The sequence below is a fragment of the Phyllobates terribilis genome, unplaced genomic scaffold, assembly GCF_046119375.1.
Source record: "Phyllobates terribilis strain yellow unplaced genomic scaffold, ASM4611937v1 Scaffold_2__4_contigs__length_985480577, whole genome shotgun sequence".
Classification (NCBI taxonomy): Eukaryota; Metazoa; Chordata; class Amphibia; order Anura; family Dendrobatidae; genus Phyllobates; species Phyllobates terribilis.
This window is the reverse complement of record NW_027362762.1, coordinates 828,393,524-828,409,289: the sequence shown is the minus strand read 5'-3', so window position 1 is coordinate 828,409,289 and position 15,766 is coordinate 828,393,524. Positions and strand designations below refer to the sequence as shown.

General features: G+C 45.1%; 1 protein-coding gene across 1 annotated transcript in view; it reads left to right on the top strand.

Annotated features, from left to right (window-relative positions):
- The window catches only part of CUX1 (cut like homeobox 1), a 491,160-nt gene that overhangs the window by 415,518 nt on the left and 59,876 nt on the right, over positions 1–15,766 (top strand). Inside the window, exons 17-18 of the mRNA XM_073667764.1 lie at positions 229–335; positions 4,440–4,556. Of these exons, the coding sequence (XP_073523865.1) occupies positions 229–335; positions 4,440–4,556 (224 nt within the window). The remainder of the gene's footprint in view (positions 1–228; positions 336–4,439; positions 4,557–15,766) is intronic.

Genomic DNA, 15,766 nt, shown 5'->3' with positions numbered 1-15,766 from the left:
AGACTGACTGCAGTATATAAACCAGAGGCTGCATTCAGCGCACCGTTATAACCACAGGGCCTGCAATCTACCAATAAGACAGAGAAAAGTCTGACACTGCGCTCTGACTTTAGCAGGACAGTGGTCAGCGCTTGTTTTTTTTTTACTGTCGGAGAGAAAATAACCCATGAAACCGCTTGTAATTATTATTCTGCTATCACGTCATTTATACTTCTTTTATATTGGCAGGTTATTCCGCTAGTAATCCAATCCCTGAAGGACAGATGGACTCTCTGTTGTCAATCATATCAAGTCAACGGGAGCGTTTCAGAGCTAGAAATCAAGAACTGGAAGCTGTAAGTCTCCACCTACATCCATTTATTTGGACTGGACAATATTTTAATTATATTTGCAGGGGGTAGAGATGTCTGCTAGAAGTCTGTTTCATTGATTTTTAAATGAACATTAAGACATGAAATAATCCAAATAATCCAGAATCTCACTGGTCCATGCTATGTGGGGGTTTGTTTGGTTTTTGTTTTGTACTTTAATAATTTTCCTTTACATTTCTGCAGTCATGAGTTGGAATAGCTAATTAGGGCTCTGGCATAGGGCTGTCATTTGATTGTAGACTGAGCTACTCGCTTGGCTATCTTATATTTTGGCTTCCATTCATTGTCTGTGTGGATAGGCTGGACAGTGGTGTAATTAGAACCTCTTGGGCCCAGCCCAGTCAACTTTTATTGCATCAATATACTCAACACACAATTACTTACAGCGTTCAGGAGTCATATCATACCCCGCAAAGATAACATAAGTCGTAACAAAGGTATCTTATACAGAACAATAACATCACACCATACCCTTCAACCCTAAAAACCCCAGGCATGTGACCATGAGAAGCCTCAGCCTTCTGATCAAAGTAACTCTATCCTATTTTTGTCAGGGATGACCTATTAGTCCTAGTAGCCTGGGAACCCATCTCTTAGAAGGCCATCGGACACCATCATGGACAGTTCAACTCTCTTTATGGAGAAGTTCCTTTCGAACAGAATTGTAGCGTTCAGTCCCTGAATCACTTCTGCAATGCTGAGGAACTTCTTGCATCCAATACTTGGCTAGAATCGTCTTTACATGATATAATATTCTAGCTACCATAAGCACAGTTCCCAAGATTCCCCACATGCCTCATCAGGCATCATCTTGGTTCAATGGAATCTGAATGTCATATACTCTTCTAATTAAATCCTTCTCTTCACCCCATAATTCTCTCAGCTCGGGAAGAGCTTTGACCTCCTCTTTTCTATATTTATGGAAGCCAGGCTTGGAGATTTTAGTATTTCACCTCACGCTTCAGGTGAGATGGGACCCCAGTCTGCCTCCATTTTCCTCTAACTATGTCCATGGGGTCCTCTACAAACTCCATCAATAGCATCTTATACACCATAAAGATAAAGCCTTTTGCTCCTTCGCACAAACTGGATGTTCCATTCATGAAGATACTGAGGTAAACCACTCTCTCCTGTTCATGGGTAGCATGTGTCCATTGCTAGAACTTGTAGAAGTCAGACTGCTGAAGGCCAAATTCTTCCCTCAGTTGTTCGAAGGTCCCCCAAGTACATGGTGCTCATATTCCAGCCTTTCTTTCCCTATCCCTTAATCCCTCCAGCTGGTGGAATTCTCACAAATAGGGATTGTGCCACTTGGTTATATATTTTGAGCACTCCGATATTGCTAACAAACACTTATATGTAAAATATGGTGGATTTCTAAGTAACCAAGTGGCTTTCTGCCCTAAGTCCATCTTACATTTTCAGGTATCTTAAGGAAATTGTCTCTTCCACCCAACTATTGCAGCAGTTTATTCCTCTTTGCTGTTTCTCATCTAATGCCCAAACCCTTGAAATGCTGGAATTGAGATGCTAGATGGTACACCCACGTATGTGACAGCACTAGCCCCCTCTGTTCCTTGCCTAATTGGACCTTCTTTAATTCAATTCTTGGGATGACTTTTTTCCATAACAGGTCTCTAAATATGTCTCCCCAGTTAAACAGTATGTGGTGATCCACACAGCTGTGTCATAAAATATACAGCTTCATCGACATCTTAGGTTGCTTTCACATTGCGTCTAGTACACGCTCTGTGGCACCGTCGGGGCATATGTCCAAATCTCCCTCTTCCCCCACAAAACGAGATTTGGACATATGCGCCGAAGGGGCCATAGACTTTAATGGTGCCGGCAGAGCGAACGTGCATCATACTACATCTGAATGTCCGCTCAGAATTAAGTTCATTCTACCCAGAGCGAAGAGAGTCAGTTTCCCCCACACCTGACCCGAATGCAGAGATATTTAAATATCACACAGACACAGGGGATTCCCTATTATTGTTTAACAAAGTTATCTCATATTTACCTAGTAGCATCAATGTGGATTTTGTACAGTTCATGGTAGGGCCGGAGAATGGTCCAAGACACTCAATTTCTGCTATAAGTACTGGTTGGGTTTTATAAAGATCACCCACATACAGCAACATGTCATCCGCATAGAGGCCAATCCAATACTCCATCCCTTTATAGCGGAACCCCTCCACTGCTGGATGAGCTTTGAAAAGAATGATAAGAGAGGCCAATATCTTTATCATTAGATCGAATAGAATGGCTAAAAAAAGATATCCCAAATCTCGTACAGGGGGTGTGCTGCTGATAAAATGTAAATGTGAAAAAAATGTCTTTCCAAATCAGACAATGTGATTTTCAGGATTTGTTTTCTCATTTTGTCTCTTATAGTTGAGGTCTACCTATGATGTCAATTACAGGCCTCTCTCATCTTTTTAAGTGGGAGAACTTGCACAATTGGTGGCTGACTAAATACTTTATTCCCCACTGTATGCTGCATAGAGACAAAACAATCATTTTAAAGATGACGTTTCACTAAATAACTTGGTTCAAACAGAATACCTCCTCCAATTGTTGCTGCTTTACTGATTCTGGGAAAGTTTTTCTTTTGTGCCCCTCCATTCCAAAGTTATATTCCCTGGAAATAAAGATGCATATTTTCCCTTCAACCAACTGGGCATATACCACTGTCCCGATACTGCTGTCAATTTCTCAAAAACTGTTGCTTATATCCTGTATTTTATCAGCAATTCTCTCTAGACCTAAAATGTGCCAGGTTAACATTGCAGATTATCATAGAGAAGTAGGAAAAATGCAGGGAAATAAAGTCAAAACAACAAACGTAAAACAGTAATACACCGCATTCCAAATTGTTGTGCAAATGCTATTTTTTTCTGATTTTCCTAAATGGTCGATGCAATACTTTTTAATAGTATTTTAGCAGCTGTTCTCTTAATCCGATGAATTTGTCTGGTAGAAACCTTCCTCCTTATACCTTTATCTGCACAAACCCATGTATGCTCTGTATCAGCCACAAATCTCTTCACAGTACAATGATCATGCTTAGCTGTTCGTGAAATATCTAATGTTCTCATACCTTGTCCAAGGCATTACACAAATTGATGCTTTTTGGTAGCAGAGAGATCCTTTTTCTTTCCCATGTTGCTTGAAACCTGTGGCCTGTTTAATAATGTGTAACGTCCTTCTAAAGTAGTTTTCCTTTAATTGGACTCACCTGACAAACTAATTATCACATTATCCATGAGTTTATTTTAAAAACAAAAAATTACATTTTTATGACATTTAAATCCAATTTGCATAATAATTTGGAGCACATTGAAGTAGCAAGAAATAAACCAGTGCTTTATCGGACTGATTACAAAGGGCATTGCAGGGTGTTATAGACTCTCATTAACTGGTAACAGTGGCCACATTTCTTCCTTTTGAAGAAGAGCTATTTTGCCTATGTTTCCAATGGATCCATTGTCTTAAAGACTCCAAAACTATAGGTTTAAAGGAGTTTCCTATATCTTATATCCAGGAGGATAGGTGATATCTGGTTGATCCTACTGATCCCGAGAATGGAGCTCTGAAATACCCCATTAGAAAGGAGTGATGGACATGCATACACAACACCACTCTCCTCATTGGCTGTGTGGTGTAGATGAACAATAACTTTCTAATTGTTAGAAGGTCCAACCACTTGGACCCCCCCGACCTCCATAGATCACTGTCTGTGTGCAAAAGTGATAACTTGCTGAGTTGGAGCAACCTTTTTTAAGGAGAATAAGTGCATTTCTTTAGACTTGTTCTGACAAAATATTTTCCTTCATTAATTTCTAACTTCAGTTTAGCTGTGCGGCCTAATAACATTTGGCCCGAAGTGTGGTAAGTAATTTACAATAAAAAAAATACCCTATTCCTAATATAAATATACTTGTGCCACTTCTGATACTATGATTTCTGCATTACCATTCATATTGCAAATGGCACGTGCCAGATTACAGGAATTATTTTGTCCGTTTCCTTTCTTAACTGTTTTGTTTTGTCTTTACTAAATAGGAAAATCGGATGATGCATCATACAATGAGGGCGCTTCAAAGTGAGCTGGATAACCTGAGAGCTGACAACATAAAGCTGTATGAAAAGATTAAATTCCTGCAAAGTTATGCCGGCAAAGTAAGTATTTGTCTGATTTCTCTGATTTCCAGAATAATCTCAGCGCAGGAACCTTTTACATAACTTTACAGGACTGTGACTACAATGGATGATCATCTGCCTCTGTCCACTACGAACACTCAGACATCTTTTAGAACTAAATCAGTCTTTACTCTAAATTCAAAGAGCCACGTAATCCTGTATGTGTAGACTGGATGGGGTCTGTGTTTCCAATTGTTAAGCTTAAACCCCGTAATCATTACCTGAGGATCTTAGGGTCGTAATGACAAAACAGGTCAATGAGTTACTATGAACGGATATAAATCCATGACACAATTTCATTTTGCTTCCTCATGTCGGATAGGACTTTATATCAGTTTATTTTATACCAGGGGTCTCAAACACGCGGGCCCTCCGGCTGCTTCTTGTGGCCCACAGGCACATAGACCCCGTAACGATCTTGGCTCTCTCCAGCAGCCGCGGACATCAGCACTGTAATGCAGTGTATTGCCGCGCAGAGACCGGCTCTCTGCAGAGCAATATCTGTGCCAGCAGCCGGCCTATCAGAGGCCAGCAGCTGATATCTGCGTCCCAGCGCAGCGGCGTATGATGTCACTGCCATGCGCAGAGGTCAGCTGCTGATATCTGCGTCCCAGCACAGCGGCGTATGATGTCACTGCCATGTGCAGAGGTCAGCTGCTGATATCTGCGTCCCAGCACAGCGGCGTATGATGTCACTGCCATGTGCAGAGGTCAGCTGCTGATATCTGCGTCCCAGCGCAGCGGTGTATGATGTCACTGCCATGCGCAGAGGTCAGCTGCTGATATCTGCGTCCCAGCACAGCGGCGTATGATGTCACTGCCATGTGCAGATATCAGCTGCTGGCCTCTGATAGGCCGGCGGCTGACACTGGTATTGCTGTGCAGAGAGCCGGTCTCTGCGCGGCAATATACTGCATTACAGCGCTGATGTCGTCGGCTGCTGGAGAGAGCCGCGATCGTTATGGGGTCTGTGCCTGCGGGCCACAGGTGCAGAAAGGACGCCGAGGGAACGGAGGACAGGTGAGAATCTTTTTTTTTTTTTTTTTTTTGTCTCTGTCATGTGAAATACACCATGGGGCACTGTGCGCAGTATGGGGGGACGGGGACCCTGTGCGCAGTATGGTGGGACGGGGACCCTGTGCGCAGTATGGGAGGACGGGGACCCTGTGCGCAGTATGGGGGGACGGGGACCCTGTGCGCAGTATGGGGGGAAGGGGACCCTGTGCGCAGTATGGGAGGGGGTGGGGACCCTGTGCGCAGTATGGGGGGGGCGGGGACCCTGAGCGCAGTATGGGGGGATGGGGACCCTGAGCGCAGTATGGGGGGGGGGCACCCTGTGCGCAGTATGGGGGGGCACCCTGTGCGCAGTATGGGGGGACGGGGACCCTGTGCGCAGTATGGGGGGACGGGGACCCTGTGCGCAGTATGGGGGGACGGGGACCCTGTGCGCAGTATGGGGGGACGGGGACCCTGTGCGCAGTATGGGGGGGGGCTTCCCTGTGTGCACTATGGGGGGGGGGACCTGGATGGGGGACATGTCTGCAACATGGGGACCTGGATGGGGGACATGTTTGCAAGATAAGGACCAGGATGGGGGACCATGTCTGCAATATGGGGAACCTGGATGGGGGACCATGCCTGCAATATGGGGGACCATGTCTGCAATATGAGGGACCTGGATGGGGGACCATGCCTGCAATATGGGGGACCTGGATGGGGGACCATGTCTGCAGTATGGGGGACCTGGATGGGGGACCATGTCTGCAATATGGGGGACCTGGATGGGAGACCATGTCTGCAATATGGGGGACCTGGATGGGAGACCATGTTTGCAATATGGGGAACCTGGATGGGGGACCATGTCTGCAATATGGGGGACCTGGATGGGGGACCCATGTCTGCAATATGGGGAACCTGGATGGGGGACCATGTCTGCAATATGGGGGACCATGTCTGCAATATGGGGGACCTGGATGGGAGACCATGTCTGCAATATGGGGGACCTGGATGAGAGACCATGTCTGCAATATGGGGGACCTGGATGGGAGACCATGTCTGCAATATGGGGGACCTGGATGGGACATGGTTGTCTGCAATATGGGGGACCTGGATGGGACATGGTTGTCTGCAATATGGGGGACTTGGATGGGAGACAATGTCTGCAATATGGGGGACCTGGATGGGAGACCATGTCTGCAATATGGGGGACCTGGATGAGAGACCATGTCTGCAATATGGGGGACCTGGATGGGAGACCATGTCTGCAATATGGGGGACCTGGATGGGAGACCATGTCTGCAATATGGGGGACCTGGATGGGAGACCATGTCTGCAATATGGGGGACCTGGATGGGAGACCATGTCTGCAATATGGGGGACCTGAAGGGGAGACCCTGTCTGCAATATGGGGGACCTGGAGGGGAGACCATGTCTGCAATATGGGGGACCTGGAGGGGAGACCATGTCTGCAATATGAGAGACCTGGAGGGGAGACCATGTCTGCAATATGGGGGGCCTGGAGGGGAGACCATGTCTGCAAGATGAGGACTAGTTCAAAAGGTGTATCGAAAATAAAATGGTATCACTAAAAATGTCACTTTGTCATGCAAATAATGCGGCCCCCCAAATGAAATGTTTTTCCGTGTGCGGCCCATATGCCCAGCTGAGTTTGAGACCCCTGATCTAGGGTATATAATATACACAGGGGCAGACATATCATTGGTGCTCTCAGGGGCCACTTCCACCGATAAAAGCACAGGGGCCCGTGTGTGTATAGACTTCTCGAATGGCACCAGTCCCGTTAATTCACGTCCGTGTTTGAACACTGATGTGTGAAGGAGGCCTTAGGCAATAATAATAAATTCATTTTTTGCTCCCCTTCTTCCCAGAGCCAAACTTATTTTGTTTTTCGCTCAATATGGCCGTACGAGGGCTTATTTTTTGCGGGACGAGTTGTACTTTTGAATGACACCATTGGTTTTACCATATTGTGTACTTTAAAACGGGAAAAAAATTCCAAGTGCGGTGAAATTGCAAAAAAAAGTGCAATTCCATAGTTGTTTTTTAGGGTTATTTTTACCATGTTCACTAAATGATAAAAATGACCTGCTAATATTATTCTCCAGGTCATTACGAGTTCGTAGACACCAAACATGTATAGGTTCTTTTTTTGTGAAAAAAAATTCCAAAGTTTGTTAACAAAAGAATGGCGCCATTTCCCGAGACCCGTAGCGTCTCCATTTTTCAGGATCTGGGGCAGAGTGAGGGCTTAGTTTTTACGCACCGAGCTGACGTTTTTATTGATACCATTTTGGGGTAGATCCGATGTTTTGATCGCCCGTTATTGCATTTCATTTAAATGTTGCGGTGACCAAAAAAACTTAATTCTGGGGTTTTTAATTTTTTTCTTCTTACGCTGTTTACCGATCGTATTAATTCTTTTTTACATTGATATATCGGGCGATTCTGAACGCGGCAATACCAAATATGTGTATATTTGTTTTTTTTATTGTTTTATTTTGAATGGGGTGAAAGGGGGTGATTTAAACTTTTATACTTTTTTTTCAAAAACAATTTTTTTACCTTTTGCTTGATTCAATGTCTCCATGGGAGACTAGAAGCTGCAGTTCTCTGTTCTCCTTTACTACACACAGGCGATCATCAGATCAACTGTGTGTAGCAGAATTGCTCACTTGCTATGAGCGCCGACTGCTGGGTGGCGCTCGTAGCAATCTGGCAATGACAACCGCAGGGGTCTCCTGCAGACCCCGGGTTGTCATGCCAAACCATCAACGACCCGCAATCATGTGATGGGGTCACCGATGGGCGGATCCAACGATGCATTTCCGATAAGTGCGAGTTTAACTAGTAAACAGCCGCGGGGGGATCGCGATTCCACCCGCGGCTGTTGCTGGCAAATGTCAGCTGTATAGATCAGCTGACATGTGCCCGGAAAGGTGCGGGCTCAGCACCAGAGCCCGCGCTAAACAGGGGGTTGTGATGTGTGTCGTACTATTACGGCAAACGTCATAAAGGGGTTAAACCCGTACAGCACACTGATGGTACACTAACTCCATCCATGAGCTGTACGTGTTTATCACGGACCCATAGACTTGTATTGGCCATTGTCATCCGTGCTGCAAGAAAAAACAGACCTGTCTCCATGTGTTTTGCATGGACACCCGGTTAGGTTATAACGGGTGCCGCATTTACTCTTCCGGGGTGGTGCCGTGTATACACCAATTGTCTCTGTTGATACATTTTGTAATATCACAAGGTAGTTTTCTGTCCACAGCATGGATGTGCTGTCTATACCTGAGGGACTGTCGGGGCCTATTCCCTCACACATACTACCAGGACAACCCTTCTCAAAAACAAGAACAACAATGTAATGAAAGAGTAATAATTATACTGAGGATTCATTCCATGTCTGTGTTTTATGGTCTGGGTACATAATGCATTTTCCGGACTGGCTGCGAGTCTCCTCACCCGAACCCAACAGCTTCATATGTGCCTGAGGATGTGGAGTGTGGGGTCCGGAGATTCACAGTCGGACTGGAAATCACGGTCCATATAGCCTTAGGGCCGTTTCACACTGCTTTCTTCACCACGTTCACTCGGGGCTTGAGTCCGAACCCCCCGCAAAACAGGATTCGTGCATATGCGCTGCAGATAGGACCATTGACTCTACCTTCACCATTATAGTCAATGGCCCTGTCAGTGCATATGACCGAATCCTGCTTTGAATTTATTAAGCCTGTGAATTAATATTTAACAGACGGGAGAAAAGCAGCACGAGCCTATAATACTGTGTGGATAGGGCCACGGTGTCACTAAGCTCTGAGCCACCAAACCTGTAGGAAAAAATTGTGCTTTGGCTGAGACCACTTCATGTCTTGGAGTCCCTGGCAATGTCCTGCCAGCTACATATGTGGTGGGCAAGCCACATAGGAGAACTCTCCCGATCTGCCGCCTATCTATCCTATCTATCTTCTGATAGATATCTGGCTCGCTGGCAGATGCTTTCTTTATTGCACTACCATGATCTCTGCACTGCACCCGATTATACAGGTAAACCTCAGCTCTATTTATGTGCCTGTGATGGCAGAAACTTTTAACTTAGGGAGACTTAAAAAAAATATATCTAAAGTGACCTGCTGACAGTGACCCCGCCCCTGCTGACAGTGACCCCGCCCCTGCCAGCAAAATGCCCCGCCCCTGCTGAATATTTAGGGGAAATTCGTTGAAAAGTTGTTGGTTTTGCCACCAGCTCATTTGCATAAGTCGGTGAGCGAGCGCTCTGATTGGCTGGCTGTGGAATGCTGCATCTGCAGCCATGTGATAGACGAGAACATCATCCTGACAGGACAGGTCGCTGCACGAGGGACACGAGGTCACAGATTAAGGAAATGGGGCGTAACTCAGGGCTGTATTTACCCCTGGGCACCTTAGAGCGGGTGTCTAGGGCGGCAGACTGCAGGGGGCGACGTCAGCATGATTGAATAAACAAAAATGTATTTCCCCTGCTTCACCGCTGGACCGAGCGTCAGTATCGCCGATGATATTTGGTGGGGATATCTATCCATCATCTACCACATCCTATACATAATCTAGGGTATATAATATACACAGGGGCCCGTGTGTGTATAGACTTCTTTGTTGGTATCAGTCCCATTATTTTATATATATATATATATCCACTAAGAGATTGGAGGCAGCACACAAAAGGATGATGAAAAAATTGTCTTTTAATAGCCCATGTGGCTGTAGCATCGTTTCTGTCCAAAGTTGTGGATCTTTCTCAAGGCTGTTACTACAGCCACATCTCTTTGTGGATATACATAGGACTGGTGTGTACCTGGGGGGCTTTGCACCTGTTTCCATTTTTGTGCTGCTCTTGATCTATTTTTCGACTATCACCGCGTGTCAGCTGATTGTCACAGCTGACACCCGGTACTATGTGCAGGGTGCACCTTAACCCCCGAAATGCTGCGATCGGTGTCTGTGTCTGTGCCAGGTGTTGTCATGGTGACCCAATGGACTCATGACAATATCTGGGTCACCAGGGGGCAAGAAGTTACTTTGATTGTGCGCAGTATGCGACCAAAGTAACTTCTCCCTGTGCTTTGCTGACAGGCTGTATAGCACAGGGATGGTGCTGCATCCCTATGCTATACAGGCGATCAGGCTGCAAAAAGTGAAAGTCCCATAGTGGGACAAGGTGTAAAAGTACAAAAAGTGTTAGAAAGTGAAAAAAAAAACGTACACATATTTGTTAACGCTGCGTCCGGAACGACCTGACCTATAAAATTTCCCACTAGTTAACCCCGTTAGTGAACATGGATAAAAATAAAAAAAAAAGAAAGAAACTAAGCAAAAAACGATTCTTTATCATCATATCACCAAACAAAAAATGTAAAAAGCGATCAAAAAGACAAATCTAAAAAATAAAAATGGTACCGCTGAAATAGTCATCTTGTCCCGCAAAAAACAAGCCGCCATTCAGCTCCATCGGCCGAAAAATAAAAAAAAATACAGCTCTCAGAATAAAGCGACACAAAAAAATTATTTTTTCTATAAAATAGTCTATATTGTGTAAAAGTGCCAAAACATAAAAAAACTATATAAATGTGGTAACGCTGTAAACGTACTGACCCGAAAAATAAAGCTGCTTTATCAATTTTACCACACGCGAAACGGCATAAAAAAAGCAACAAAAAAACAAGTACTGTATTGTTTGTTTTTGTTTATTCTGCCTCCCAAAAATCGGAATAGAAAGTGATCAAAAAATGTCACGTGCCCAATAATGGTACAAATAAAAACGCCAACCTTTCCCGCAGAAAACAAGCCGTCGCATGACTCTGTTGGCCGAAATATGGACAAATTCTAGCTCTTAAAATATGGTGATGTAAAAACTAGTCTTTGCAACAAAAAAAGCGTCTTTTAGTGTGACAGCTGTCAATCAGGGCTGTGGAGTCAGTAAGCCAAACCTCCGACTCCCTCGTACATGGCTCATGTTTAAGTGTTAAATTTACTGTACCACAGATTCATCTCAGGTAAAAGTCTAGACCCTTAGATCAGGAATAGGACAGACATTTATAGGACATTTCATAACTTTCCCAAATTCTTATGAAAAAATATTCCCCACAAACTGCATTGAACTACTGTGCCCAATTTATTATATATTCTAGGAGTCTGAGTTGGTCCATTTTACACCGACTCAGATTCCACCAAAATGGACACCGACTCTGAATCCACAGCCCTGGTTTCCACTGTTTAGGCACATCAGGGGCTCCTCAAACGCAACATGACGTCCGCTAATTTTTAAGAAAATTTTACATTCAAAAAGTCAAATGGCGCTCCTTCCTTCCGAACCCTGCCGTGTGCCCAAACTGTGGTTTTCCCCCTTATATGGGGTATTGGCTTACTCAGGAGAAATTGCACAACAAATTTCATGGTGCAATTTCTCCTTTTACCCTTATGAAAATGCAAAATTGGAGGATGAAAAACATTACTGTTTGAAAAACGTGAAAATTCTATTTTTACGGCTCCATGTTATCAACTTCTGTGAAGCACGTGGGGGTTCAAGGTGCTCACCACACATCTAGATAAGTTCCCTGAGGGGTCTAGCGTCCAAAATGGGGAAACTTGTTTAGGCACATCAGAGGCTCTCCGAACGCAACATGGTGTTCACTAAGCATTTAAGCAAATTTTACATTCAAAAAGTCGAATGTTGTATCTGCATGCTCAGGAGGAATTGCACAACAAATTTTGGTGTCCATTTTTTCCTGTTACCCTTGCGAAAAAGAAAAAATTGGGCTCTAAAGTAACATTTTTGTGAAAAAATTAAATGTTTATTGGTTTTCTTCCACATTCCAAAAATTCCTGTGAAGCACCTGAAGGGTTAATAAACTTCTTAAATGTGGTTTTGAGCACCTTGAGGGGTCCAGTTTTTAGAATGGTGTCACTTTTGGATATTTTCAGTCATAAAGGCCCCTCAAAGTCACTTGAAATGTGATGTGGTCCCTAAAAACATGGTTTTGTAAATTTTATGATAAAAATGAGAAATAGCTGGTCAACTTTTAACCTTTATACCTCCCTAAGTTATTACCTCATAAAGTGACAATGGTGAGAATTGAAAAAATTGGCCTGGTCGTTAACGTGCAAGCCACCTTCTGGGGTAAAGGGGTTAATGATGTCAAATGTAGGCCTGACAGAAAAATCTGTAGTTATCCTGTGTGGTTGTAGATTGTCAAATTGTGACAGCGTGCTCTGTGCAAACAGGCATTCACATAGATGGCCTCCTATACTCTTCCATGTTTAAACACCGGTACTAGTGCCATCCGAGTTTTCCATCCGTGTCTCCGTTTTTACCAGCAGTGTGGTAATCAGTGTTTTTGCAGTATGGATAAAGAAAGAAAAGACAAAGCTTCTCCTATAATTCACAATGTTAAACCTGTTGTGACAATTCAGCTTATAATCTGAATCAGCCAGACGGTTAGATTTGTTAAGCCAAGAGAAATGCACTATTATCTTTGTGCTGACTTGTAAATGTATGTGTATTTCTTTGCCTGGTCAAGAAGGACACACTATTATGTGTACAAAACTGAATGTTGACTTCTCTTCATTTGGAAACAATGATGTTTGTTAATATGCTAATGACATATTGTACTAAGAAAGCTAGATGTTTATTTAAAGAGCACCTGTCAGCAGGATTGTCCTCGGTAAACTACATACACTGTCAGGATGGCGCTATTACACTAATTAACATGATACCTTTGTTGATGAAATCCGTCCTGTGGTTCTTGTGTAATCTTTACTTTCAGTTTGGAGATAATGATATGCTCTTGCTCCGGGGTGGCCTGTGGGGGGGCTCGCTACCTTGTGCTCTGGTTACAGATTCATTTGTATGCTCTTATGACAGCTAGGAGGAAGGTCAATGAACGATCAGTGAGCTATCATAAGAGAATACAGATGAAAATGTAATTAGAGCTATAGATAGAGTTCCCCCACAGGCCGTCCCGGAGCACGAGTATATCATTATCTCCAAACTGAAAGTAAAGATTACACAAGAACCACAGGACGGATTTCACCAACCAAAGCATCATTTTAATCAGTGTAATGTCGCCAACCTGACAGTGTATGTGGTTTACAGAGCACAATCCTGCCTACAGGTGCGCTTTGGAGAGCAGGATGGATACAAACTATGAAAGTTAATTAAATGCTCAAACAATGAGTCATGAGCCCCTTCCACCTTTACCCCTGACCTTGACCTGTGAATGATGACCTTACACAGATGTAAATAAAACAGGGATGTTTGTAGTGCTGCAAGCAGAATGACAGAGAATCAGAGAGACTTTACAAGGAGAGTCAAAGATCAGAGACTCTCTCAGACCATCAGCTTGGAAGCTGTAGTGCCGGCGTCCCTGCCCTCTGCTAGGCAGGGACGCTGCTCCCCTCACCGCTCTGCCCCGTGCCCGGCGTCCCTCTCCCGCTCTGCTGTCAGCGCGCGCTCCTTCCCGGCGTCCTCCTCCCGCTCTGCTCTCAGCGCGCGCTCCTTCCCGGCCCCTGTGCTTAGGGCGCGCGCGCGCTCCCCTCCTCTTAAAGGGGCCGCGCGCGCCGTCCTAAGGAGTCCCCGGCCAATGGCCGGAGGACTTCATCATATATAAGGCACCTCCTCCAAAATGGAGGTGCCCGAGCAATGTTGTTTGCACCTGTGTCTCACCTGTGCTTCAGCCCTCAGGTCCCGTTGCCAGTTACCTGCCAGTTACCTGTCAGATTCCTGCCTGATTTCTTGCTACCTGTCTGCTAGTCTGAGGTCCGACGGTCTGCCTTACTACTCCTGTCAGTCTGTCTAAGGACCAGCCTGCCCGCTCACCTGGGAGCGCACCTCAGCTACCTGCCTGCTTGCCTGAGGTCCGACGGTCTGCCTTACAACTCCGGTCAGTCTGTCTATGGACCAGCTTGCCCGCTCACCTGGGAGCGCTTCTCCGTTACCTGCCTGCTTGCCAGCCCGGAGGCTCCGCTGTCACGTGCTGTGACCACCAGCTACTCCAGACTCTTGCCCGCTCACCTGGGAGCGCTTCTCCGCTACCTGCCTGCTTGCCTGCCCGGAGGCTCCGCTGTCACGTGCTGTGACCACCAGCTACTCCAGACTCTTGCCCGCTCACCTGGGAGCGCTTCTCCGCTACCTGCCTGCTTGCCTGCCCGGAGGCTCCGCTGTCACGTGCTGTGACCACCAGCTATTCCTGAGACTCTTGCCCGCTCACCTGGGAGCGCTTCTCCGTTACCTGCCTGCTTGCCTACCTGGAGGCTCCGCCGTCACGTGCTGTGACCACCTGCTATTCCAGAGACTCTCGCTTGCTCACCTGGGAGCACACATTCTCCATCTGCCTTGCTAGCCTACCTGGAGGTTCAGCCATCACAGGTCGTACCTACCCTTTATCCAGAGACTGCCCCGATCACTTGCCGTGTCCTCCTGCCCGTACACCCAGAGACTGTCCTGGTCACCTCCTGTGACTACCTGCCTGGTCGCCACCCGCTCCCTTACAAGGACCGCCCCCTTGTATTGTAGCCCAGAGGTTCCGCCTCCCAGACCCGTTACAGTTTGCTCGGCCCATGGAACCCGGTGGCACCCAAGCTCCCTCGCTCTCGGACCTCTGTCTTGAACTGTCCCGTCAGAGGTCCCAACAGGAGTCCATCCTGGGTCACCTGCGGAATGTCAATACTCTGTAAACAAGAAAGGATATAGACGTTCATTTCAATATAATATATTAATATCCTTCAAACAAAATGAGGAAACCCAAATATACTAAACTATTTCTCATTCCTCATTCTACATTAATAATTTAAATAAAGAGATCAAAGTACTCAATAAATCTGCTATTTCAAATTTTTATTAATGTTATCACAAGACATACACACACCCCATAAAATCATGTCAAAAACCCCTAAGACATAGAAAGCCCCAATAAAATTGAGGCAGTGTGGTCAAAAGATATCACTATAAGCACAAAAAATAAATAAATACAGTTCAGAGAGTAGGAATGTAAGATTATATCAGTAAAATTCCAAACCTCTTAGTTCCATGTCCTTAATAATAGATTATCACAAAACATGTGTAAATAGAGTACATACCCATATATATAAGCCATAAACATATCATATGACATTTAAAAAAATGCAGATTT